Consider the following 26,994-nt stretch of genomic DNA (forward strand, 5'->3'; position numbering starts at 1 on the left):
AGTAAACACTCTCACACCATTTTATGTTCATGTTTAATGTCAACATTCATTGGTCAGCTGAGATTGCTATGGCCCCTTAGAATGTGTCAAGGGATTTAAATGATGTGTTCATGCATTCCATGACATGGGTGCAGACAGCTTGTCACAGAGTACAGTAAAGAGCTCTGTGGAACACAGTGCCAATCAGCAGCTTCCCTTTGTATACAGAGGCAACTGTACTACCTTGCAATACTGTGCCATTTTCTGCATAAACCACAGTTACTTTTGGTTCATCTGTTAAAATATTCTGGATTCGAAGCACCTATCAAAGAAATAACATGAGGTTAGTATTTGTAAGTCACTTGACTCAACCTTAAACTTGAGGTTTTTTCTCCCTTAGCCACACTATCTCATAGAATTACATAAGTTGTGTTTTGTTCCTAAATTAAGACACCTGTTTACTCATTTGTGAATGGTCAGGTTTTAATCACATGATTTTCATCAGTGGAGACATTGACCCACACAGACCTATGTAAAAAGGCAGCATAGTCAGGATGTGAGATGTTAGGACATAGTGGAGACCACAGTAAATATTGGGGGTTGGACAGTAAGCAGTAGCCAAATGGCTGCCATGCTGCAATTCAGACCTGGTCTGTTTATTTCCCGATAGGTCAGGAACTTGGGTGCTTAACATTTGGTTTGTATTAGGAATAGTTGCGTGGAGGTGCAGAAGGGCGAGTTGGTTGGTTGATTGGCTTTGCAATAGTCTTAACTACAAGGCCCAGGCTAGCTTTGAACTCACAGTCCTCCTGCCTCAGACCTGTGAGTGCTAGGATTACAGAGTACCACCATGCCTGGATTCACAATGCAAACAAAGACAAAAACATGGCTCCAAAAAAAGCCACCTCCTTATAGCATTCTTACCTAGTCTTCTGAGTTTAAGGTTCTACCTCTAAGGAGATAAGATTTTATAACTTAAATTTCCTTCATTTAGCTGAGAAATTTGAATACATCATCAGTAACCCTGTATTTCATGTTAAATTCATCTTTATGGCATAGTTTGGTCCTTTTGATTGACAAAGCAATTTTATATAACAAAACCTAATGTGAAGAATATCATACTGAGTTAGGAGACCCCAGTTCTGTCTTAGATCTTCCACTTAGGATTCATGTCTCATCTGCAGAGTGAGATGGGTGAGACTAAATTACTTCTAAATTCTCTTTCAACAAGGATAAAATATTGTGACTTGAAGAAGACACATATACATCACAAAACACCCAATGTGGCAGTCTGTGGAATTACTTTACAATATGGATATACTCTGGACAAGTGACTTTTACCTAACCTCTTAATCTAGAGTTACTCTTATCTTAGTCATTTTGTAATGTAGACAAGCTTACTGAACTATGTGCTCCTCTTGTGACCCGGTCATATGTCTTTCATCCTGTATGAAAAGGATACATATCCTTCCTTGTCCTCAACTTAAAGTGTGAATGCGTGTATGTTTGGTTACATATCAAGTGCTGCAAACAGCACTTATCTCATTGCAAGCAGTGAGAGAATTTGATAACATCTTTATTATTTGTGTGTGTGTGTGTGTGTGTGTGTGTGTGTGTGTGTCTAGGTCTAGGGGTCAGAGGATCAGAAAGGGAAAATTCTCTCATAAGGTAAGGGCCTGACTTTGATTTCCCCATTTCATGCTGGATATACTGTTTCAATAAAACAGAGATTGGGCCCTTGTTCTAAAGCACTGTTTTGAGAGAAATCTGAAGGAACAGGTTCTTAGTAGTTTGGGTTCATTCTTGGCCTTAAAATGAATGCTATTTGTCCTAACTACAATGTGGCATAAATACTACAGCAGTCTAGAAAAGCCAGGGCCTGGACATAAAAAGATCAACAGGTAGGTTCAAATGACCTCTTTGACATGGATGGCTTTACAGACACATGTCTTAGGAAATTGCTGTAATGTTAGCATGTTACTTAAAGGAAGTAGGTGATGACGCAGCTCAGTTTAATAAGCCTCTTGTTCATAAAATCCAAATCTTCTATAGAGAAATGCACTAGATAACCGATTAGTGTTAATGTTTTCTATTCCCCTTACCAAATTCATCATCAGAAAGGAGGTAATTTTTTTCTAGAACAAACCAAATCCTTGCTGTAGCAAATGATCCAAGTTCACCAAATAAGGTAACAAGCAAGAGCAAATTAGAATCAAACATTCTGATCAGTTTTATACATTAACACTCCATAGCATACATTTCTTCAATCCTATTAAACATATGATTAAGCAAACTTAACAGCAAAAAAATTAGCAAAAGATCCAGAAGATTGTCATTAAATACAATCACAATTTCATATAAACCTGGAGACATAGAAGACTGAGAGCCATACACATTTGATTCTTGTAAATGCAAAGATGCAAGGGGGTTGTTTATTTTGGGAGGGTGTTTATGTGTGTGTGTGTGTGTGTGTGTGTGTGTGTGTGTGTGTGTGTGTATGTGTGTGTGTGTGTATACCCTTTTGAGTGAGTGAGACTGATTTAAATATAAACTTTAAAAGTACTCAGTAACTGGGCATGGTGGCACATGCCTTTAATTCCAACACTTAAGAGGCAGAGGCAGGTGGCAGCGAATATAGTCTACATTGTGAGTTCCAGGTCAGTTGAAACTACAGAGAGACCCTGTCTCAAAACAACAACAAGGAAGTACTCAGCAATAAGGAAATATATCAAAATGATACCATGTACCATTGGATGGTATCAGATGGAATAACAAGTATACTTAGTACATACTAAAACCTCAAAACAGGGCTGGTGAGATAGCTCCGTGGTAAAGGGGACTGCTGCCAAACCGGACAACCTGAGTTCAATCCCTGGGACCCAGATGGTAGGAGAGAACTGACTCACCAAGTTGTCCTGTGAACTCCATATGTATGCCATGGCATACTCCCGCATGTACATGCATGCTCATGCACACACGGGCACACATACACACACACACACACACACACACACACACAGATAAACATAATAAATAAATGTAATAATAAAAAATCCAAATAGAAAACATGAGATGAATCATGGCAAATGTGCAAGTGCATATGGCAAATGGGTTCTAATTATTATTTGCAGTGTAAATAAATTCAAAATAACTTGCCAAATAATGACAACGGCTAAAAATGCCATCTTTGAGTACTATGGCTAAGGTAGAAAGAAGAGGTTTTCTTGGATTTTTCTTTCCTTTCTGCTGGGAATCTGCAGATAGGATGGCCAGTCACACTTTGGATGGGTCCTCTCCACTGCTTTGTGCAGACATAAGTCAACCTCCTCCATGGCTTCACACCTGCAGATCCAGCCAGTCCCAGATGGAAAATATATGTGTGTGTGTGTACATATATACACACATATATATATATATAATACAGACTTTTTCTTTCCTAATATTACCCTCTAAATAAGGCAGTGTAATTATTTATATAGCATTTGCTTTGTATTGGGTATTATAAGTACTACAGAGTGATTTTAGTATACAGGATGGGCTGGGGAGATGGCTCTGTGGGTAAGCATATTTGCTGTGCAAGTATAAGGACTTGGGGTCAGATCCCACAGCCACATGAAAAAGTTCTACCTGGGGGTTAGAAAGATGGCTCAGAGGTTTAAGAGTGATTACTGCTCTTGCAGAGGATGCATGTTTGGGTCCCAGTACCCACATAGTGGCTTACAATTGCCTGTAGCTCCAATTCCAGGGGATCTGATGCCTTCTTCTGCCCTCCAAGAGCTCCTGTATGCATGTGGAGTACATAACTCATGCAAACAAACACATATTCACATAATAAATCTTAAAAAAAAAAAACTAGGTGTGGAGGTGTGCACCTGTAATCTGAGTGCTGGGGAATGAGAGACAGGAGGATCTTTGAAATTCCCTGGCCAGCCAGTCTAGCCAATCAGCAAGCTCTAGTTTTAGTGAGAGACTCTGTTGCAAAAAAATTGGGCAGAGAATCAATTGCAGTTAGGATGACACCTGACATTGATCTCTAGCTTTTACATACATGTGCACATACATGTACACACACAAAGTATAAAGGCAGATGTGCATACACTATGTGGAAATGTCAAAGAACTTTATATAAGGGACTTGAACACCTATGGATTTGCATCCATGAGTGTCTCAGAAGCAATCCATCACAGATATTGAGAGAGGCTGTATTGATTAAAAAAAAAGGATTACTGATACCAGGGAAGGAGGAATTGTATAGGAAAACAGGATTAAAAAGTTGTACAGGAAAAATGGACAAAGCATAACTGTGTCATACCACTGTGTTATTAAAACTATCCCTAAATTGTACAGACTTACTACTGAAATCAGGCCACAGGTGCCAGCCATTGCTGGATAACCTCATCACAGTCCTTCAGGCCAGCATTCCCTCAGTGCTGACGTGTATCAAGGCCTACTGAGAGGGCGCTCACTAACTATCCCCTCACATAGCCTCCTCAAGCATGGAAGGTGTGCCCCAGTCTTTCTCCATTGGGATGGCTGCTGCCTGGTCATGTCCCTCAGCTAGGTGCCAGTTTCCTTTCCTATAATCTTTACACCGCTTTACTCCCTCTTTGTTGTTGTTTTCATTTTGTTTTTAGTTTTCCCAATGCTGGGGATCAAACCCAGGAACCCATGCATACCAGACAAGTGCTTTTCACTGAGTTATACTCCCAACCCACCATTCCCTTGTTGTTTTGGCTTTGGCAGTCATTTCCTACCCCTCCCCCATCCCTGTGTCATTGTGTTGGCCCTGATACCCCTATACTTGCACCGCATTCTTGTAAACCCCCTCAAATTACCTAGTGTAGGTGTACCATCTGTCTCCTGCCTAGACTCTCACCAAAACACCTGCAAAAGTCCTTTTGACTTCTGACCACTTGAATCATCTGTCCATGTCTCCTCTTTTATTTGCATAAACAAGTAATAATTTTGTTTTCAGCTGAAAAGCAGTAAAGGTTTTTGATCTGCTTCACTTGTCAAGCTAACCTCTGAGGCAGGTGGGTTCTTGGGGTCATAGAAGAAGATCCGCATCCCATTGGGGTGGCAACCAACCCAGAGGTCCCCTGTCACAGGATCCACAGAGATGTTATCCACAAGAGTGTCAAAGTTGAGTGACTGCCAAGGTGAAAAAGAGAGGCCCACAGTCAGTGTGAGGACATGAAGAGGTGCCACTGAACTACAACAGGGGAGACTGTCCTCCTGGTCCACACACCGCTCCTCCAGGGACACGATGCCGTCATTTCAATCAAACTATGGGGATGCTTTTGGCCTTCCATCTATTCTAGTGTTTTGTCAGATTCCACAACAGACTGTGGATAGGGACAGATTTAGAAAGCAAAGGCTGATTCCTAAGAGTTAAATGAAATCATTTGTACATGAACTTCAAACTAAAAATAAAACTAAGTGCAGCATAAAGCCCTTTCTAAATGGAATGTAATTCTAATATTTTTGCAAGCATTCCAAAAGCAACCAAGAAATGTAGATTCATTTCTGAGGAGGAACTTGGAGGCAATGTAAGCTCCTTCACAGCTAATCATAGACTGTGCAGTCAGGGAAAAAATGATCACCCAGGGTCTAATTTTTGCCTTGAAGTTGAGGGAAAGTTTGTTCTTTTGCTTCCTGATGTTATTCAACTCCCTGTTCTTCTGCTGTTTCTTTTCTAAACATAAGCAGCAAACGTGTGATGACTGCACAGATTGCTGTCGGGGCTTTGTGCCGGCATCATAAATAATAGCAATGATTCCTAATTCCACCATTCATCATCTTGGCTGCCTTCTACCGGAAAGAAATCCCATCTATTTGTTTACTTCTAACTCTCATTGGAGAAACAATATCTTCCATGTACTTCTGAGTCCAGCAGACCTCAGTGCCCAGGGACCCTGGGAATAACTGGTCATGACTCTCTGCAAAGGCTAGAAGCACGGGAAGGCAGCTGTTGTGTGCTGCCACTGCCCTCTGCCTTTTCCTCAAAGTGAGAGCTGTCCCCACATGTCTGCAAAGGGATTAGAGGGCTCAAATAACCTGGCAGAGCCTCTGTCTCACTGTCAGACAAAGCTGTCACCCTTCAACATGGAAACAGGCAGCAATAGCCATAGGAGGTGGCTAAGCCCCAGGTCAAAAATCTGCTGCTGGCTTTCTCTAGCCCCGGCCCCCATCCAGCATCAGCTCATACACATTATCTTCTTTAAGTGAGGAAAAGGTGTGACTCCACGTTCCTCTATTGTGATCTTGGGGCAGGGGGCAGCCATTGTGAATTTCATGGTGGATGGAAATCTTCTGAAATGATGGTAGAGGCAAGAGATGACAGAAACCTAGGCTCCCATCTACTCAGCACACAATTACCACATGATTTGCAAAACATTCAGCTCAGCACCTAGAGTGTACAGGTCTGACTTCTGCCAAGGAGCAGTGTACCATCCAGCAGGGAGCCTGTCCCTGGTCTAGAAACAAACTCTTGCCTTGCAATATGCAATTCCTAATCATGATTTAAAAAAATCATTATAAAGGGCATCTATATTCTATCTCATACTCCCACAAAGACAAGTGGAAGATGTTGAATTCTAAGTTAAAAACTGGAGGGTTGGTGACATAGCTCAGCAGGAGAGTATCTAAAACTTCTAGATATGGCTGGTGGTGAAGGCTGTACAATACTGTGCCTATACCGAATGCCACTGAATTGTACATGTGGAAATAGTTCAGATGGCAGATGTTACATTCCATGTATTTTACCAAAGTGAAAAGAATTCTCCTCTGACAAGACTCTAAGGATCAGTTAATAAATTAGTCCTATTTCAGTCAGCTGTTGTACCCTTCGTTTTTAAGGATGAAAAATATTCCATTGGATGAATATACACATTTTTGGCAGGTCATAAACTCATCACCTCTATCACAGATTTGATAGTGGACTCAACTAGTTTACCAAATTTCTTGGCATTCTGAGGCATTAAGTATTAATTCATATAATCCCTCAAAAGTATGAGTAGTGTTACATTTGAGGGATTGACCTCTGCTGGGTTGGTTATAATGATGAGAGATGGGCCTGTTCTGTTAAGAAAAGTGGAAACCAGATCTGACCCTTTTGGGCAAGAACAGAGTCCTAGCAATCTGTGTTGAATGTACATTGAATTGAGTTTTATTATGAAATTCTTTAACTTTCATCTTGCTGAAGTATCTGTTGTTATAAGCACAGTTTGCTTTTATTCCCTAAGCCAATTGGAGTATGTGAAATTTCATTTCTCCTCAGCTAAGATCAAACTAGCTCTGCCAATGACTTTTAATGTCAAAAATGATGTTATATTTGATGTTGCTTTGAGGCAATTTTCTGAGTGAGGCCCCTTGTGACAGTCCCTGGGCCATGCCAACAGGAACAGTCATGCAATTGGCAGTGATAGGGATTTCTGCTGTGGGCATGGGTGTCATCACACAGTGTCCTGTGGCTCTGCAGGAGCACAGCCTGCCTCATAATGTTCCACTTGCTCTGAGCTTCCCTTTCTTCCACTTTCTGGTTTTATTCCTTCTGACCAAAACTTTCAGCCTAGACCAGAATTAGTAGAAGGTGAAACCTTAATACACACACTTCCCTACCAATGCAATATAACAAGTGTTTGTTGACTGTCTATTAGGTGTTGGGAACTCTTCCAGGAACAAACAGAAAAAAAAAATCTGCCCTGGTGAATCCTACAGATAATAAAGAAGACGAGTAAAAAATGTAGTGTGGTGGTAATAAACACTAAGCAAAAATAAAGCTACAAATGAGACAGGAAATGTGGTAGGGGGCAGAGTGGGTAGTAGCTCAAGTAATGAGGAAAGACTGAAGTAAGAAGTGAAAGGAGACGAGGGACCACAGAGACCTGCAGAGCAATGGCTCAGGCTGAGCTGGAGAGCTCTGGGAATTGCTGGAGTCAGGAGAGGTACTGTGGTTGAAGGTAAGGGCAGAGAGGTAGTGAGCAGCCAGGACAAACTGCAGCCATGTGAGCATGTGGCTGTTTTAGACAATGTAGAGGAGCTCCATGTGAAATATAAGTGGACTGTTTCTAGGCAGTTCTGTCTCCGAAAAGGAAAGGAGAGATGGGGAGAAGGAAAAGTAGAAGGAAGAGGAGGAGGAAGAACAGGAAGCAGAGGAAGGAGTCAAGGAGGAACTTGGGAAAACAATTTAAAATTTGCTAGAGCAGAAAATATCAGAGTTTCCTAGGTGAGATACAGGACTTGCTGTTTCCTTCTCTGCTGCTGAGCAAAAGTGAACAGACACATGAGAACGCCGATGGCTCTTAAAAAATAAGTGAAAAATTGCTTCTCACCCACTCCAATTAGACAATCCGTTTCTCCTCACTTTTAATTTCACAAATCAATTAGAATCTAATTATCACTTCTCAAACTTATAGCGTTAATATATCTTACCTTCAATAGGGTTAAAGTCCAATTAGCGTGCTTTTCATACACGTGAATCTTGTGAGCCAGCAATTCAGCTATATAGACATACCTTCAGAGAAGAAAGAACTCAGTAAAAGTGCTTGAAGTAATGCAGTCTAAAAGGCTACAGTGAGTTGTGATCACTCTTCTTAGAGTAGAACTTTGCTTAGAACTGGAACCCATCTCAAAGCACACTTGATCCTAAAGAGCCCAATGAGTTTACAGTGCGAAAAGCAGTTTAATCATTGAAAAGTTATTACCTCAAATGATCGGTAGGGAAGGAACTTAGTGCTAACACCAACTCTTTTTTAAGATAGGGTTTCACTGTGTAGACCTGACTGGCCTGGAACTCACTATGTGAACCAGGTTGGCCTCAAACACACAGAGACCTACCTGTCTCTGCCTCCTGAGTGCTGGGAGTAAAGGTGTGCATATCACACCTGACCTGAAACACTGACTCTTAATATCTGGGAGCAAAATATACTGCATGCTGTCATGTTTGACTTGCTGGCCTAGTGACAAGCCCAAGTTAGAAGGTAACAGGTTCTCCTCACTTGGGAAAGTATCAGAAAAGCCCTCAACTACAGTCTTCTGTTTCAGGCCAGAGGAAGAACTAGAGAAGACAGGTGTTTCGCGTCCAAGGAGAGAAGTCTTCCTGTCCTCCTGTCCTGAGCCTGATCTTAACCCACAGGTTTAGTAATCTGCGTAGGATATAACATCTCACTGTAAAGAGTCTCGGTAAGACTATATAGAGTACATTCTAGAACAAAAGGAAAAGTAACATCCTGATTATTAACATCCTGTGAGAACACAGCAGGATTATGGACTACGTCACTAACAATTATGTCGATTCTTTCCTATAGTAAAATGTCTTGATGAGGGAGGCAGTGCCTTCGTTTACATTCTTGGTTGCAAGTCCCTTCTCCTGTCATAGACTAGTGCCTCATACCATATTATTATTAATCTCACTAGTCACTCCAAAATCATCCTACAAAACAAAGCTATTTAGTAATACTAAATGCTTATCACTGATCTCCATCTTGAAATGTGCTGTTTTATCCCCAGTGGAAACACACATGGGCTTAACCAAAAAGAAAAAAACTTTTGATTTAATTTCTTTTACCTTCTGAAAAATTAAGATACTTTACATTTTTCTTAATTTTATCCTACTAAGATAACACACACTAAGATAACATAATGTTACTGAGGAAGAGGCTACGTTGGAAATCTAGGGAAAGCCATACACTTTCAATTAAGAGTGCACATACTTGCCGTCAAGGGAAATGCCAATGCCATTAGCAAAATCAAGTCCTTCTGCCACCACCTGAACTTTATCTGGACTGTAGTAAACCACATTGGACCATGCTAGACCCAAGTACAGCTCCCAGGATCGCAAGTATGGGTCAGCAAAATAGTGATCATTCGTGGCATAAAAGCTCTCAGGTCCAACAGCAACAATATCATTGATACTGCAATGAAAACATATGCATGATTTGCACACAGGAAGGTAGCACCCGTTATCAGAGTATGAATTTTTTTTCATTAATGTCTAGTTTTAAAGTCAAAATACAGGATAGAGTCCTCATACTATCTGGGATAGCCCAAAATTACAATGAAATCAGTTCCAGTCACTCTTCAAAGATAAAATGTGATTATGATGTTGTTATACGAAAATCGTAAGAACTGTATTATAAATGCAGTGTTGTTGTTGTTGTTGTTGTTGTTGTGTGTGTGTGTGTGTGTAAATTCAGTAGACATAAATCAGGCCAGGGATTATTACCAGTACAAGATGAATCTGTGCACATGAAACTGACTCCTATCAGTCCAAGGCATCTTAAGGCAGAGGAAAAACATTGACCTGGTGACATTATGGATTGAGCCTTATTAGCTCTGTGATGTGGGGAGAATCAATCCTTTCACACATTGGGGCCTCAGTTTCCTTATCAGTGAAAGGAGGATGATGGTCTCTTCTGTCTGCTAGCCATACAGTTTTGCACTTCTAACTGAACAAGAATTCCATGAGAAAGAATGTTCAGAAAGAAATAGGATGTTTGGCTCTTTTCTTTCTGATTAGGATTCTCTCGGTGTTCCTGAAAACGTAAGATATATGAGTCTATTTTTCAGCTTTAATAGGTACAATAGCAAACACATAAGTGAGTCATTCCTTGCTGATTGAGGTGACGGAAGTTCCCCGGAGCCACGATCCGAGAGAAAATTATCTTTGCTCTACTTCAGAGTGTGTAACGGCCAGCACACGTCAGCTCTGATGTAGCCCGGGCTCAGGAGTGAGTGAAACGGTACAAAAAGTCTCAGTTTCTCATCTGTAAAAAAAGCTTAAATGATTTCTGTCCAAAGTCACGCCGTTTGGCTCATTAAAAAAGCCTACGGGTCAGAATCTCAACTGCGCAGTCATGGTGGGAATTACAGAGAGACAATGCTGTAGGCTTTGCAGGGAACCAGACTCACTAAAGGCCTCCATCAACAGAGCTCCATTACCACAGAGAGGGGAAGTCTGTGAAGTTAGGATGAAATTGTGCAGGTTTCCCGGCAGAAATTGACAAGCTGCTTTTACTTCTTTTTTAAAAGCAAATTTTGAAAAATCAGTATGCTTTCCTATCATTTGCTGTTCTTGATGGAAAAGGAACAGAGGAGAATGGCTTGGGGCGATTGCTTTGAACTTCGATAGAGTGTTTGAATCCGAGCCTGCTTGCTACAGTCACAATGTGGGGCCACAGCATGTCACCCAAGTTGGGCCACTTCCTGAACCTCAGTGTTCTCTCTGTACTTTGGAATGTTGGGAAAGGATGAAATAATGATGACTATAAGGCCTTGCCACCATGCTTGCCATGCATAAAGGACCAGCAGTAATAGCCATGATCTTATTAATAACATGATTCACTCACAGTAGTAGTTGGAATAGTAACACTGTAAACAACCCTAAGATACAAAGCCACAAATACATATGGCTAACTGGATGGAGAGAGACAAATGCTGGTTAATGGTGGCACTCTGATTGCTTGCAGTCTGTTTCTATACATTCAGAGGAGTTTGTGATCATTAGAAGGGAGTATTGACCCTGCCTGGCCAAGATGAAAAGCTAAATGTGGATGAACCATCCTCTGCAGTTAAGAAAATTGTAAATCCAGTGCATCTCAGTACCTCGGCAGAAACTTGTGTGTGATGGTTTTCAGATGCAAAAGCGATTTTTCTTTTTCTTGAAATTTAAACACCTCCACAGTGGACTTGAAGGCTGGATGGTTTACCACCAGTAGATACACGACATTATCTGAAAGGAGATGAAAAACAAAAATGGGAGCATTAACAGAGCTCTTGGCTGTCAGGTTTGTCTCCCCAAAGCAATTTCAACCCACCTCCAAGTAGTACTTAGGATGTCAAGCAGATGGAATGTTTTCGTCTTTGTAGAGAGAAGAAGCGATTGTGATTGCTCCAAAGAAAAGTGGCTGAAGGAAGAATGGGTGTCAGTCTCTAAAAATCCACAACTTCGTGGAGAGGCAAAATCCCAAACTTGAGAATGAGCATGCCTGACACTGAAACTCCAGATGGGCTGTTAAGCCTTGCTGGTTCAAATGATGTCCATAAGATACCAGGTGAAGGTAAGAGGACAGAGGTGTGGGCACGGGAGGAGAAGGTGAGCTCTGCTGTAATTAAACAGTGGAAGCTGACAAATGCCTCAGGAAGATCTGACATAGCAGGACTTCTGGGCATGAAGGAAATGGATCTAAGTGGTCAAGAAGGTGTGATCAGAGGTGGGACATGATCAGAGGTGGCTCATACCTGTAATCCTACTATTTGGGAGGCTGAGGCAGAAGAGTTATGATGAATTCAAGACCAGCCTGGGCTAAGAAGTGAGAATCTGTCTCAAGAAGATGAGTAGCAGGAGGAGGAGGAGGAAGACGAGGAGGATAAGGACGAGGACTAGGATGAGGAGAAAAAAAGGGGGAAGGAGGAGAAGAAGGAAGAGAAGAAAGAGAAAAAGCAGAAGAGAAGGGAGAGGAGGTACCAGGCATGGTGACAGGCACCTTGAATCTTAGCAATCAGGAGGCACGGGCAGGTGAATCTCCATAAGTTTGAGGCCAGCCTGGTCTACATAGTGAATTCCAGGGTAATCAGAGCTACATAGTATGACCCTGTCTCAAAAAGAAAAAAAAAACAAAAAACAAAAAACAAAAAACAAACAAACAAACAAAAAACCAAAACCAAAGAAAAAAAAGGAGAAAGAGGAGGAGAAAAGAAAAGAAGTAGTGAGGAGTCTCCGGAAACCTCTGACACTAAACTGTTATTTAACAGAAAATTATACACTGTTCAGTGCATTTGAACAGAAAAGCTCCTGAGATATTTTTGATAAATCTAGTCAAGAAGATGTATTTTAGTTTGTGTTTGATGCTATAAGGAAACAGTGAAACAGGATAAAGGGATAGAGAGTAGTGCAGTGTCTTCACGGTAGTCAGGTACCATCTTTTGACAAGATGACATTAAAGCAGAGACCTCATGAAACAAGAGAGCAGAATGTGTGAGTATCTGGAAATGGAGATTCCAGGTTGAGTGAAGAGAACATCCAAAGGTTCCAAGGCTGGGCGTTTTTTGGCACACTCACTTGATTGTGAGGTTGTGATTAGAGCCACTGAGAGAGAGGGAGAATGAAAGAACTGAGGTGGGGGTTGGGGTGGACCAAGAGCAGTCTGGCTGGGTTGAGTGTTAGGGTAAGAATCCTCAGTCTCTATGACTGACATGATCTAAGGCTCCCTCAGAAATCCAGGCTTGTGGAATAGGGTCAGTGTCAAATAACACTGACCAGAAAAGACAGTAGAGGATATGAGAGACACTTTCCAGGAAGCACAGAAAAGACCCTGGAGCTAGCTGGGGAATGAGGAAGTCAGAAACCAGACACAAGTACGGATTAAAACCAGGGTTCATATTTTGTATATCAGATTTTACATGTTAGAAGTTGATCCTAAGGAAATAGTCACAGAAGCTGTATGTACAGGGTGTTTATTTTGGCACTGTTAGTAATAAATAAAAGTAGAAACCCCACCCATATGTATAAACATATGGATAATGTTCTAGGAATCGCACCAGCTAAACCCTGAAAGCCCTGCAAAGTGGCTCTAAACACACAGCCACAAAAAAAGAAAAGAGTCCAGGGTGGAATGTGGAAAGTGACAGCTAGCTATGCACAGGCTTGTGTGATACCACTCCAGTTTTATTTTTTAAAGTATATACATGCCAAAAACTGTATTTCCTTGCACTTAAAATATTTTTAAAATAAAATACAATGGCAATGATTGAGTAAGTGTATAGAGAGACCATTGAAAGAATATACATATATAATTATTATTTGACATTTGAAGTTTAAAGTGGTGGTAGGAGAGGAACACAAACAGAAGTGTCTAGTAAGTAGCTTCCCTAATGGGACTGAAGTCTTGATGAGAAAATAATATTAATAATCCACCTTTGGGAATACTATCCTAGAATATAGGCACACACTGTGACATTGGTCTGAAATGTCGAAAACAGGAAAAAGAAAGAGGCAGGAAAGGGTTGAATTAATTTGTGGGAAATGTTCACCAAATTTCAGTAGGCTGCAAGAAATAATCAGGGAGAAGAGTCACGGTGGGGCCAGAACCTGCACAGAAAAGCTGAAATGCAAAGGATTGGCAAAGTTCTTGAAGGAGAAGGTGGGTAACGGTGAAAACATGAGGTGGAAGGAAAGAAGGGTGGAAAAAAGAAAGAAAGGAGGAAGGAGGGGGGGAAAGAGGGAGGATGGAGAGAAAGGAGGAAGGAGAGAGACAGACAGAGACAGAGACAGAAAGACAGAGACAGAGAGCCAGAGAGAGTCAAAGAGAGCCAGAGAGAGCCAGAGAGAGAATGTTAATGGGGCCTCATTGAGAACTTTGATGGTAGCTCTTTAGCCACCCATAGTGGGAACAGTTGGGAAGGAGGACTAATTGTAGATGATCAGTTAGGAAATGGAGACAAAGCGTACAGATGGTCCACAGTAAGTGTTGTTACCAGGTCATCCTCCATCCCACAAAATCCCATTCTCTGGGGCCAAGGCTTGGACACTGGGATTTTTTAAGTGTTTCTGTGTGCATCTAAGTTTGAGAATTATTACAGTGAAAAGGAAATGGCACCAAACAGAAAGGAGAAGACCGTGGGATAAAGGCACAAGGGTGCAGATAGTAAGTGATATTGAAAACTATCAAAATGGAAAAAATCTGTTTGAACATGGAACAGAACCCAGGGGACAAGAAGGTGTGAAAGCCACAGGACTAACAGTAGGCTGGGGGTGGGGGTCTGTCAGTATACTTTTGGGTGGCAGATGACTTAGGGCAAGAAAAGCCAAGACTGGAAATGCCTCTGTCTTTCCAATTTTTAACATGGAAAACCTGTCATGATTAAGGCTGATTACTATTTTTATTGAAGTTTTGTGATTTTCATACAATGCAGTTTGATTGTATTTAGATCCCCTCCCCTATCTACACCTCCCATCATTGCCCTCCTGCCCAATTTACTGTGTATATATTACACATGTTAAGGCCTGTATAATCTGATTTGTGTCCCCAATCCTTCAATGTGAGTTCATCCACTTGACCACCCAAGAATTCCATCCCTATAAGACACTTTCTCTCTCTCAGCAACTGGTAATTGCCAAAAGTTCCTTAGACTGGGTTGGAATTTCCTACCCACTTCCCCATGGCTAGGCTACCATTTTGTCTGGTTTGAGCTTGTATAGAACTTCTGCATGCTGTCACCATTGCTAAAAGTTCATATGAGTAAGTGATTAGCTGTCTAGAAGACTCTGTTTTCTTGGGGTCATCAACCCCTTTGGTTCTTTCAATCTTTCCTCCTCCTCCTCTTCTGTAATGATCCCGGAACCTTGGAGGCAGAGGTTTGAAATAGCTGTCCTATTCAGAGATAAGCACTCTGAGGCCTCTTATTCACTGCACATTGGCCAATTGTGACATTATTATTATTATTATTATTGATATAATGTGAATATCACTGTTTTATAAAAATCAAGAGTGTTACAAATCTGAAATATTTGGCATTATCAAGCACTGAAATGATTTTAATATTGCTTACTTAACATAGGAAGTAAGTTCAAAGTCTCAGAAAAGTATTCATGATTAGGCTTTGGTTGAATGAGGAGAAATATTCATTTTCGGCATATCTTTCCCTTGTTAATTTTTTTTATTAAACAGTAACTATTACCTTCATCTGTGAATGTACTGATCCCATGAGGGTTAAATGAAGGTAGATCCAATTTATTTTCTGTAATTTCCAACTCCAATACTGCTGGGTCCTCCTCATTCAGGTCCATCAAAAGTATTTTTCCAGGCTGATCAGGTTCAAAACTCTTTATTCCAGGATATTTTAATCCCTTCAAAGCATGGGGGTAAGGGAAAGCAGGCACATCACAGATAGTTCAAATGCTGATAGAGGTATTGAGTGCCACGTGAGTTCATATTGTCTGTTCTGGGCCACAGGTGACCCCAGATCCCTGGAGTACCTTTTAGCTGGCTGTGTGGCAGGCCCACAGGAAACTCTGGAAGGACATGCTGCTTTAAGATCATCCCCTTATACCCTCGCATCACCCACAACGGAGCCCTACATAAGCATACCACAGCTGCCAGCCCCACGAGAAAGTCAGATGACCACTCATTTCAGCTGTAAGTGGACACTGCTATGTAGAAGATCCAAAGAAATTTATATTGCCAGTCCTAGAAAAAGTTCTAGAGTACAATAAGTGACAGCAAACACTCACAGAGCTGAGGAAAGCCAGTCCATTTGGCAGTATCTCTAGGTCTTCAGCGCCTGCTTCTGCAAAGAGAGAGGCAGGATAGATTATTTTAAACTACTGCAGAAAGCTGAGGAGCCATTTCTTCATCTCCTCTCACTTGAAAATGGGGCTGTCTTAGCTCCTGTTTGCTAAGTCCAGAATGATTCAGTTTTTCATTGCATTCAAATGGATGACTGTGATCATATGGAAGTTAATTAATCTCATGTAACCAAGATTGGCCTCAAACTCATTTTATAGCCGAAGATGACCTTGATCCTGACCCTTCTACCTCCACCTCCCAAGGCTGTGATTACAGGCATATGCCACCATGCCCAGCTTGATTATATAGAAAGATGTTAAGTACTAATATCATAAGCAAGTGTAATTACAGTTTGCACTTCATATATTTGCTTCAAACTAATGGGCTAGAACTTTTTTAAAATCAAATTCTGAAACCTCTTATATAGAGTTCATGGAAATTCACAAACTATACAAAAACTGTTGAGTATTTGGAAAGAACTTTCCATTTTTTAAACATGCAAAGTAAATGCTAAATACATGGTGCTTCATAGTTAGAAATAAATCAAACATTTTGAAAACCATACTAGAAATACAAGCAAATTCTAAATACATTAAAATGGAGATATCTTTCAAATACTCAAGAATATGTATTTGCTAAGTATAAATATGAATAAAATATCTCTTCGAGTTAGTTATAATTTAAATTCAATTAATGTAGAAACAAACGAACTAGTTGCTTTTGTAGTCACACTCTTTTTTTTTTTTTTTTTTTTTTTTTTTTTTTTTTTTTTTTGTCTTTTTGAGACAGGGTCTCCTTGTAGCCCCAGCTGTCCTGGAGCTCATTATGTCGACCAGGCTGGCCTCAAACTCACAAAGATCTGCCTGCCTCTGCCTACCAAGTGCTGGCTCTTAAGTGGAACTAACTTTTTTGGATGTTTAACAGCCATACTTTGAGGCCTATACTAATTTGGTCAGAGAGACTTAAAGGACAGTATTTGCTCCTTGCCCTCCAAGGTCGACTAAGTTCCAGGGGTCTATGGAGCATCTCTCAAAATGTCCTGTAACTGGAAATGTTTGTTTTAAATATCCAGTGATACTTGATAACAGTATCATACTTTTTCAGAAAAATATTGTGCTGTCTGGCCATGTTTAAGAACACTAACTAAATGAGTCTTCTGGGCTAGCCTTCTGAGCTATAGTCGACTGAGACAAATAATTCTAAAAAGAAAAGCCAATAACCACCACCTACTCAAAACATAATAAGAGCTTGGCTCTCAAAAATGTTGGCTTCCAATAACAAAATTGGTTAGTTGAGACCAGAAGGAAATCTGATCCCTGGGATGCTATGAGATGTTGTTACCAGTGCTGCTATTCCTCTCCCTTTATTTTTGCTGACAAGGCTTGCTTCTGACAATGGAAGCCAGTAATTATTTTCCCAGCTTCCTTTGCAGCTAGGCATCAGTCTGTCCTCCAGTTCTGACTAATGAGCTCTAAGGGGAAATCTGCTGAGAACTTCTGGGAAAGATTTTCCTCTCCAACACTAAAAGAGATGCATGAGAAGAAGCCTTGTAGTAATTACTAAGGATTGTGAGAACTTTTATTAAAAAACTATTCTGTACTCTTAGCTTTATCACCCTCTTCCCTCTCTCTTTTGCCAACTCCTCCAGTTTTATTATCATGAAGCTGTTGTTCTGACTATAGACTTTGTTCTGTTGGTCAAACAAAACCCAATGAAAACTGCCAATACATTGTCAATATGTCACTGAAGTCAAAAGTCAAAGGGCATGGTATTTGTAATTGACTCCTGAGTCTATATGACCCTCCCAGTCCAATATTGTATTTTTGAACAAAATTAAACTGGTGCATTAGTGGAATACACAGTGAGATAGCATCCTTGCATTTTGAATGAGATGCTTCATCATCTCTTATACATACCAATGCCTTTAACTAAATGACAACTGGGAAGTTCCACTGGTGTCACTTCACGGAAAGCATTCAGTCTCTTCCTAGAGGAGAGAAAGAAATAAAACATACATAACATTATTCAAAATGTAGAGCTAGGTTGCAAAAGTCAGCATCCCAGAAAGTTCTCCTTAACTGTGCTTTACCTGGGGTACAGCTTTAGAATTAGTGGTCCTGGGCACCTGTGATTCTACTAGATCAGTGGGGTACAACATGCATTGAGTGAGAACTGCTATGTCCAGGGTAGACAGATACACAAAAAGGAGACACTGTGCCCTCCAGGCTGTGTGAATTTTGGCAGTAATAGGATCTAGTTTATCAGCTGTGTGAGGACTCCACTATGGGTAGTTGGGTTGAATGGCAACATGGATAGTCCATCCCATTGATGTTTGAGAGTTGCTCACAGATGGGCCTTTTATCTGTCTGTCATGATGGCTCCACAATCTGGACTGAGCATCCATCTGCTTTTCTGATAAGGTACTTCAAAAATGCAAGTGTGTTTAAAGGATTTATAACTGTAGAAAGTCATACCCAAGGCCAGCCGGTAAGAAGGCATCACACATGGGCAAGCACGTGCACACACACACACATACACACACACACACATATACACACACGAGGGGAACTTATTAAATCTGAGTACGTAAGCATCACCAGGGAATATTTGAGTGAAAGATAAAGGAAAAGGGAACAGATGTGAGAAGGAAGCAGTAGCAGGCTGCTGAATACAGTGAAGCCATTGATGTGGCATTTGAAAGAAACAGACCACAACATTGGCACAGCCAGGAGATTCAACAACAAATGTGTAGTTTTAGAACAAATCATATTATATAGTCATAATAAGTAATGACAATTATCTAAAAATCCCTGGGAATTTTATTTGGCTTCTGATGAGCTGAATAACTCTCTTCTTGCCTTCCTGGCAATTTAGTCTCACAGAAGGAAGAGGATGAACCAGGGGTAGACGATCACTCTGGATAAGATTCTTACTCACCATGATAGAGAATTCAAAGAACTGAGGGCAACTGGTCTTTGATTTCTTCAGCAAAAAAAAAAAATTTAGATATTCCTACCCTCATGCTATTGGCTAAAATTTCATTCTCTGGAACAATCTGGAAGAATAGTCTGGGAAGTGCACCCCAGTAATCTGCTTTGTAAAAGTACTCGAGTTTGTCCTGATGCACAACCAGAATGGAAAACCACTAATATGGGTGCTAGAGAAGCAGAGATGACCAAACAGATGGAAAATGTTGGGCTTCCTGGAAGACTGCTGCTTCCTCAATGACAGAAAATAACTTAGAAAGCAAAACCCACAGAAAAGTTGGGATCTGTCCTGTGACTCAGAAAATGAAAGGTATTGCAAAAGTGGATAAAGAAAAAAATGCCAGGCCGTAATCTGACATTGTAATCATAAAAGTTTATGATAACGAAAATCAAGGGAAAGTGACACAGTAGTGGCTTTCAAACTTTTCTTACTAAGATTCATATTAGGAAAAGTACATAGCATGCACACACACACACACACTCCAAGGTTCAAAAAATAATACCCTAATCCATGTGATCCGTTCTTCTCTGTTAAGGATTGGACCTAGGGTTTTACATATGCTAGGCAGCACTTTGCCTTTGAGCTATCATTCTTAATGTATCCTATGTCATATATTCTTATGTTTTCTGTTCAAATGCACTTTAGTTTAAAATGTTGATAATGGTTTATCAAACTTATTCTGTCACCCACCTCTATGAAAGACATTGTTTGGGAAACATACAATGAATATTTGTGGAGTGTCCCAAGGAAGTCAAAGGACAGTTTCAAGATATTAAGAGCAAAGAGTGGCATGTACAGGGGAATGCAAGGATGTGAAATCACTAAATGAACCAAGATTTGTACAAAGTGCCAGTGGTTTTTAGATTCAAAAACATACAGGAAGGATAAGTGGGCAGCCCAGCTCACAAGGTCTATTAGGTGTGATTGGTTCACAGACGACAAAGGCCAAGCTGTCAAGCTACTGTTCTCATCCATGCCTCTTTCTCAAGGAAGGTGAATTCTACTCTGGAAATGGTAGAATATCCACAGTGAGCCCAAACCCAAGGAAGGCAAGAAGACACATAGTCTGCACCTAGTTGCTCTGGGTCCCAATTTGTGACCCAGACAAATCATCTCTCAACAGGGTGCTTTAGCTGGGCCTTGCATGTACCCCTGTTTATTCCTCCCTGAGGTGTTCTTTTTCCCAGTTACAGATTAGTGAGATTGAGCTGTGTCGCACAACTGCACAGTTATGAAGTAGCTATGCCAGGACTAGAACACAAACATGAAAGCAAATCTCCATTCCACTCTCTCACTTTGCTCAACATTGCTGCAAAGCTGGACATTGTACCTGCAGACTCATCCTCCCTGGAGCCTGTGTTCAGCTCTCGGCTTTGTAGCTCTTCTCAAATTATCAGGAAAGATGTTGTCAAGGGCCTAAGTTCAAATGTTCCAGATCTCATAAACAAAGTTCAGTGCCTGAGATATATTCCTGATTCCCAAGCCTCTGAAGTCTGTCCAGAAACCATACGAACTTTGCTGTGAACTTTTCTGTGCAAATAAATGATGCTGGCTCCTTTCCAAAGAGCATGAGGTTCTTTCCACCATGAGGAATGCTGCCATACATTCCTCATGCATTCAGTATTTCATTATGAAGCTTATTGTGTGTCAAGTCTCGCTGCTAAAGGTGCATGTACATGCGTGAGCACACACACATAAACACACACATACACGCATACAAACGTATGTTCTCATTTAATCTTCTCTGCCTCTTTTGAAACAAAGACTCCTGTTTTGCATGCTGGGAGTATGGTTCAGTGGTAGAGCACTTGTTTGGCATGTGTGAAGTCCTGGCTTCAATCCCAGTACCACTCATTCAAATTCACATTTTCCTTGTTCTGTATGTAAGGACACTGAGGCACTGAGAGGCCAAGTGATTCAGATGTGATCTCTTATTTTAAAAGGCACAGTTGAGATCTGAAATTAGGAATCATGGTAAGAAGTACTCTGCTCTCTGCTTCCTTTTATGCCTGAAGGGAGACCCCCCGCCCATAAATCCCAACCATAAAGCAATTCATGCTTTACAAACAAGTCCCTCTGGGACCCCCATAAACCCCCAAACCATAAAGCTTCGACTCTGTAAATGGTTCCTTCTTTGCAAGCAAGTCCTTTGGAGACCCTTATGGGGAGAAGAATGCAGGTCCTAAATCTTTTACCCAACTCCCGTTACTCTATTTACATACACAAAGGTGTTAAAGCTCCCCTGCTCTTTGGCCGCTGTGGCTACTGCAGACTCCCACTGGTCAGTGTCAGCAGTCACCCCTCATTGATGAATAAAGGTCAGTTTGAATTGTATGAGCTTGGTTGCTTTTGTTTTCCACCTGCCACTCTTTCTTTCAACTCCTAATTCCTAAAGTTCTAACCCAGGAGAGAGTTAAAACTCCTAATTCCTAGCAGTGCCCTTTTCATTTGTCTCTCCACATCTCTCCACTCTGAATGCACTTCACCTCACTACCCATAGAAGAGATCCCGGCCCTGCCTTCCATAGCACCCCAGGTCTTCTATGGTGAGACCAGTAGTTCATTTGTTCATCCTCATGGAATTCATTCACACATCTATTAAGTCCCTTGGATGCTGTTTTACATAATCAGTTTCAGGTCTTGTTACTCCCTCCAAACTCTGAAATTGGTGAGTGATACTGTAATTCTATTGAGTCCTCTGGCTTCCACCATGAACATGGTACTTGCAAAGGAGAGGAGGAACAACAGCTGTGTGCATCTGACTGAGAAGATGGTATGGATGCACTGATGGACTGGAGTGGTATTCATTCTTAGCCTAGGTATCAATGAATTATCCTGATACTTGTATGTTGTAATATCTATAACAAGCATCCCCCACGAAGGTTCTAGCACAATGGTCAGATATGGAGATTTTAGGAAGTAAAAGGATCATGAGAATGTCGACTTAATCAATACATTAATGTTCTGATGGATTCATAGCTGAATAGACTATTTGAAGGTGGTGGAAACTATGGAAGTTTAGGGCTGGAGGATGTGGCCATAGGGACCATGCCTTTTAAAATATATTTTGTCCCAATCTTTTCCTTTGGCTGTCTCTCTGGGCTTTCTGGCTACTCTGGGATGAGCCTCCTCTATTCCACGTTCTTACCCCCATGTTCTTTTGCCTTACAGCAGCCTCATTGGAATGAAGCAGCTACCCATGGGCTTTGAACCCATGGGCTGGAACCTCTGAAACCATGAGCCAAAATAAATCTTTCCTTTAAATTATTTCTCTCAGGTTGTGATCACAGAAATTCTGACTAACACACTAACTATCATTCACTAAACTCTCTAAATGACTTTTTAAAGATCATATGCTAATTATGAAAGTTAATGATTATAGGGAACTTATTGTGTGCCTAATTTTACATACCCCACTTTTAGGTAGAGAATCAGGATGGAAATTTTCTTGGGGTTAGCATGATAAAATGAATTGAAAGTTGTAGAAATGGGATCTTAACCACATTTCCAGGAACTACCACCACAAGTTCCTTTATCACAAATTGCCTAGGATAAGTGTAAGGTAGCAGAAACACACTGAGGGACTAGTGCTGGCTTTGTCCTTCCTTTCTAAAGAAGGAAACCTGATGATTTCACATATAACGTTGGGCAATCTAGGAAGAAGCCAGTGTGAGTCCTCACATCCCACACTTCAGGGAACATTATTTTGGTGCTGTCCTGGGCATTCATTGAACTCCTATAAATACATACCATGGGAGGCCATATGCCACTGACTAAAAGGATGGACCAGAACTTTCTCAGTTTCTTCCTCTGTGCCTCTCACACTTCAGAAGCTCAGGAAATCCCTACGGGCACCCTTGTGTGCTTCCTCAGGCTCTCCCCAGTTGGATTGGTACAGCTTCCTGTGAAACTCCCCTCCCCCATCTCCTCACATACACACCAGAAGATTCTATCTACTCTGTGGGCGTAGCTTGCCCTGATGCAGGCTTCAGGATATGGTCTCTTCCTAATCTTCCTGAGACTCATGTGCTTAATCTCCAAAATGGAGACAAGTCATTATTGATCCTCCAGGACTTCTGGCTCCACTTCCAGCATGGAAAAGGATGGGGCTTGAGTGTCCTCTACAGAACAGCATACAAATCCCCTAAGGAGTTTGCTAGATAATGCTGATAAGATTCAATCATGTGAAATGGGGCCTAAGTCTTTTCATATTTAGGGAGGTCTTGGATACCCCAGGGGTGCATGGACCACTTTGGTTGGTGAGGTGTTAGAGCCTCTAATGGGTGTTGTTTCCCTTCTTTCCCCTGTCTAGGCTACTCCAGGAAGCTCTGCACTCATTATCTCTAAAGTGTCCTCTGGCAGCAAAGCATCCTGTGATTAATGAAAAGTCATATAATGATTTTTACATCCGTTAATAGCTGAAATGGGGCTAGGAATATGGCTCTATGGGTAAACTATTTGCTATATAAGCATAAGGACCTGAATTTTGATCCCCAGCACCATGTAAAAAGTGGAACACCATAGGATACACCTGTAATTCCAATGCTGGGAAGCAGAGGCAGGAGGATCTTTGGGATATGTTGGCTAGCCAGGCTAGCCAATCAGTGAGCTCCAGTTTCTGTGAGAGACTTTGCCTCAGAAAGCAAGATGGAAAGAGTTATAAAGGAAGATATTCAACATCATCCTGCTGCTTCTTCAGATACAAAAGATTATGTAATTATTTTAATCCAAAATGGTCCATTTTTATTAATCTTTTATGTCAGAGTAAATAACAATATTATTAACTAAGCCCCAAGAGTAAGGTGATCTCCAAACTTTGAACCTGTATAAAAGGTTACCATGAAATTTCTGACATATTCCTACCCTCCCACACCAGTAACACTCCAGTGGGCTTTCAGGGAAGCAGGGAACTACCATCATTAAACAGTTACTGCATCCCAGGCTCCCTGTTAGCTGATTTCTATGTGAGTGTGAGTTACCATGTCCGGTTTACTGGAGTAGCTAAGGGTTAGAGATGAAAAGCAATTTTCCCAAGATTCTTTACTCAAAGCAAAGCCAAACAAGTACTCAAGTGCTGTGTGCCCATCTCCTACCACCCAGCATCCACCAGAGCTGATGAGCCACCTCAGAGAACATTTGCTCCTAACTGGGCCAGTCCACATGCAGGCTTTCAGTCTTGTTCAGCACAGCCTAAAATTAAGATCTTCTAAGCCAGAAGGTCTGCACTACACCGAGGGAGCCAAGTCTAGTGTCTCTTTTTCATTAGTTTACAAAATATCTTACACACACATACATACACACACACACACACACACACACACACACACACACACACACACACACACACACCAGTCTGGAACTTTTTCTAAAGCCAAATTGAGAAGTGACTCTGTAACCAGGCTCTCTGTAACCAAGCACACAGCTCTTCCTAACAAATTAGTTTGCAGTATCCTCACCTACATCATCTCTGACATAGGGTTACTGGTTTTCAAGTGGCTGTTTGGGGGCAACATTTATAAACCCCTGTGAGACTGCTCCTCTCCAGGGGCCTGCAGATTTTCCATTAAGAGCCTGCAGCTGCTTTGGGGAAGGAGGGCTGCTGAAGCTGCCCTGGGGTGGGGACCACTGGGCTGCAGCCCTCACCAAGCCCAACTTACTGGTAGGAAGACTGGTGGTTCCTGTAGAATGCCAATGCCAGTCCCATGAGGGTGAGCCCTAGCAGCTTCGCCATGGCCTGGGACAAACAGAGGGAGGGCAGACAAGTGCACTGATGGTTGGGCAATCCCGAGGCCTGCAGCAGCCCCTTGGATAGGACAGCTCCAGGACTGGCCTGGCCTGGCCCGGCCCAGGTCCGCCTCCAAGGCCACAGCTCCTGGTAGGCCAGAGTCCCACAGCTGAACTCTGCCTACAAAGTACGACACCACCACCACCACCACCCCCCACCACCCTCCGCCCCCCCCTCCATATTCCCCTTTCCCTTACTGTAAGGAGAGCTAGGCAGAACAGGTAAATGACTTGACTGATCTAGAAGGAATTAAGCAAGTTGGAGGAAGCAAAGAGCCGTGGGAAACGTGAGCCAGGAGGCTGAGCTTGCGCTCTGTGCCAAGAAAGTCTTAATCCTGTGGCTCAGAGGGGCTCAGAATTTCAGCATGATGACAGCCAAATAAAGGCACGAGAGAGACGGCTGTGGTCAGAACCCCTAAGAGGTAACGCTGTTCTCACTAAAAGCCCATGGGACAAGTCGCCCTGCAACACCTGTGTTAAAAGCACTGAAAATTCGCTCAGCACTCCACTTCTGAATTAACAGCTCTCTTAGGTACATCACTACCCTGGTCCGTTGCTCCCTTGCTTGGCTGATGTTTATTGAGTGCCAGCTATATACCAGATACTGTTCTTGATGCTAAGACAAGCAGGTCTTATGACAGGTCTCCTCAAAGCTTACAGTCCAAGAGTCAAAGAAATTAGTAGACCATCACTATGGGAGTCAGTAAAATGACTCAGCCCTTATCACCACTTGCTACCAAGCTTGACAACCTGAATATCTACCCCCAGGACCCACATGGAGAGAATTGACTCATGGAGGTTGTCTTCTGGCCCCCACATATGCACATGTACATGAGGGTAGAAGGGAAGGAGGGAGGGAGGGAGGGCGGGTTGGAGACAGGATCGAAATTATGAAAACACCACTATGACATTTCTAATGCTGAGTAGCACATATGTGTGCTGTGGATACGCACTTGTGCTGTGGGAAAAAAAAAAAATAACAGAGGAGAGGAGCACTGACAGAGAGTGAGCGGGGAGGGGCCAGAGGTGCAGGTTCTCAGTGTCCCTGCTGTTCTCTGTAGCTTCTGGGACTGTTTCTGCTTCACAGGGTCAGTCCCTCCCTCTGCTGTGGGTTTCTTCTTTCTCCAGTCATTTGGTCCCAGTTGCGCCTCTGTACTTCTGCAACATTCGTGTCTTCCCCTTTTCTGGACTGTTCCCATCAGATGCCAATATGCTTTAGTTATCATCCATAGTTTTCTGGAGAAATCTTCCACTTCATATTTCAACTATTGCCCTGTTTTTCTGCTCTCCCTGGAACATGGACTCTTAAACTTGACCTTGTCTGTGACAAATTGGACCACCTCACAGGAATGTCCATTGGAAAGGCAGAGACCTCAGGGAAGATGCCAGTTAAGGCCAGCCTTCTCACCATTTCCACTAAAGAAGAAGATATGAGTGAAGCCTCCTTCAACCTTCCAGACCAGACTAGCCACCAGAAACATGTGGTTGAGGCACCATGGCTGACACCATTTGAAACAGAACAGTCTACTTAAGAAAACAGAGAGAACAGCCTCCAAGAAAGGACAGTATTCAAAAGGAAGTGGTGATCTGTGTCCAGTGTGGTTGCAAGCTAAGCATGATTAAAGCAGAAAAGAAGGGGCTGGAGTGATGGCTCAGCAGTTAAGAGCACTGGCCTTTCTTGCAGAGGGCCCAGGTTCAGTTCTGCACATCCATAACTCCATTTCCAGGGGATCCAACACCCTCTTCTGATCTTTGCAGGCATTGCATGACATAGGTGCACTTACATACATGCAGACAATATACTCATACACATAAAATAAAAATAATAAAAAAATATTTTTTAAAAGCAGAAAAGGAGCCACTGAGTTTGAAACCATGGCTGCATTGGGTAGTTTAATTAAAGGAAATTCTGTAGCTGTGTCAAAGGAACACAAGCCATATTGGAATGGGTTAAAGAG

General features: G+C 41.8%; 1 protein-coding gene across 1 annotated transcript; it reads right to left on the reverse strand.

Moving 5' to 3' along the window:
• Positions 1-16: 16 nt before the first annotated feature.
• Pon1 (paraoxonase 1) lies at positions 17-25,038 on the reverse strand. Its single transcript, XM_017795440.2, has 9 exons — positions 24,910-25,038; positions 18,182-18,252; positions 16,211-16,266; positions 15,658-15,826; positions 11,584-11,710; positions 9,693-9,893; positions 8,413-8,494; positions 5,002-5,130; positions 17-301 (listed from the first exon to the last, which is right to left on the reverse strand). The coding sequence occupies exons 1-9, from the start codon at positions 24,981-24,983 to the stop codon at positions 143-145; spliced, it is 1,068 nt and encodes a 355-aa protein (XP_017650929.1). The 5' UTR covers positions 24,984-25,038; the 3' UTR covers positions 17-142.
• Positions 25,039-26,994: the final 1,956 nt, after the last annotated feature.

Source organism: Nannospalax galili, unplaced genomic scaffold (genome assembly GCF_000622305.1).
Source record: "Nannospalax galili isolate Female #2095 unplaced genomic scaffold, S.galili_v1.0 scaffold85, whole genome shotgun sequence".
In the NCBI taxonomy this organism is placed as follows: Eukaryota; Metazoa; Chordata; class Mammalia; order Rodentia; family Spalacidae; genus Nannospalax; species Nannospalax galili.

Coding starts and splice junctions, on each gene's coding strand:
- Pon1 (XM_017795440.2), bottom strand. CDS start 24,983: ATGGCGAAGCTGCTAGGGCTCACCCTCATGGGACTGGCATTGGCATTC. Junction 18,253..24,909: donor AACCACCAGTCTTCCTACCA/GTAAGTTGGGCT, acceptor TCTCTCCTCTAG/GAAGAGACTGAATGCTTTCC. Junction 8,495..9,692: donor GGCATTTCCCTTGACGGCAA/GTATGTGCACTC, acceptor TCTTCTCTGAAG/GTATGTCTATATAGCTGAAT.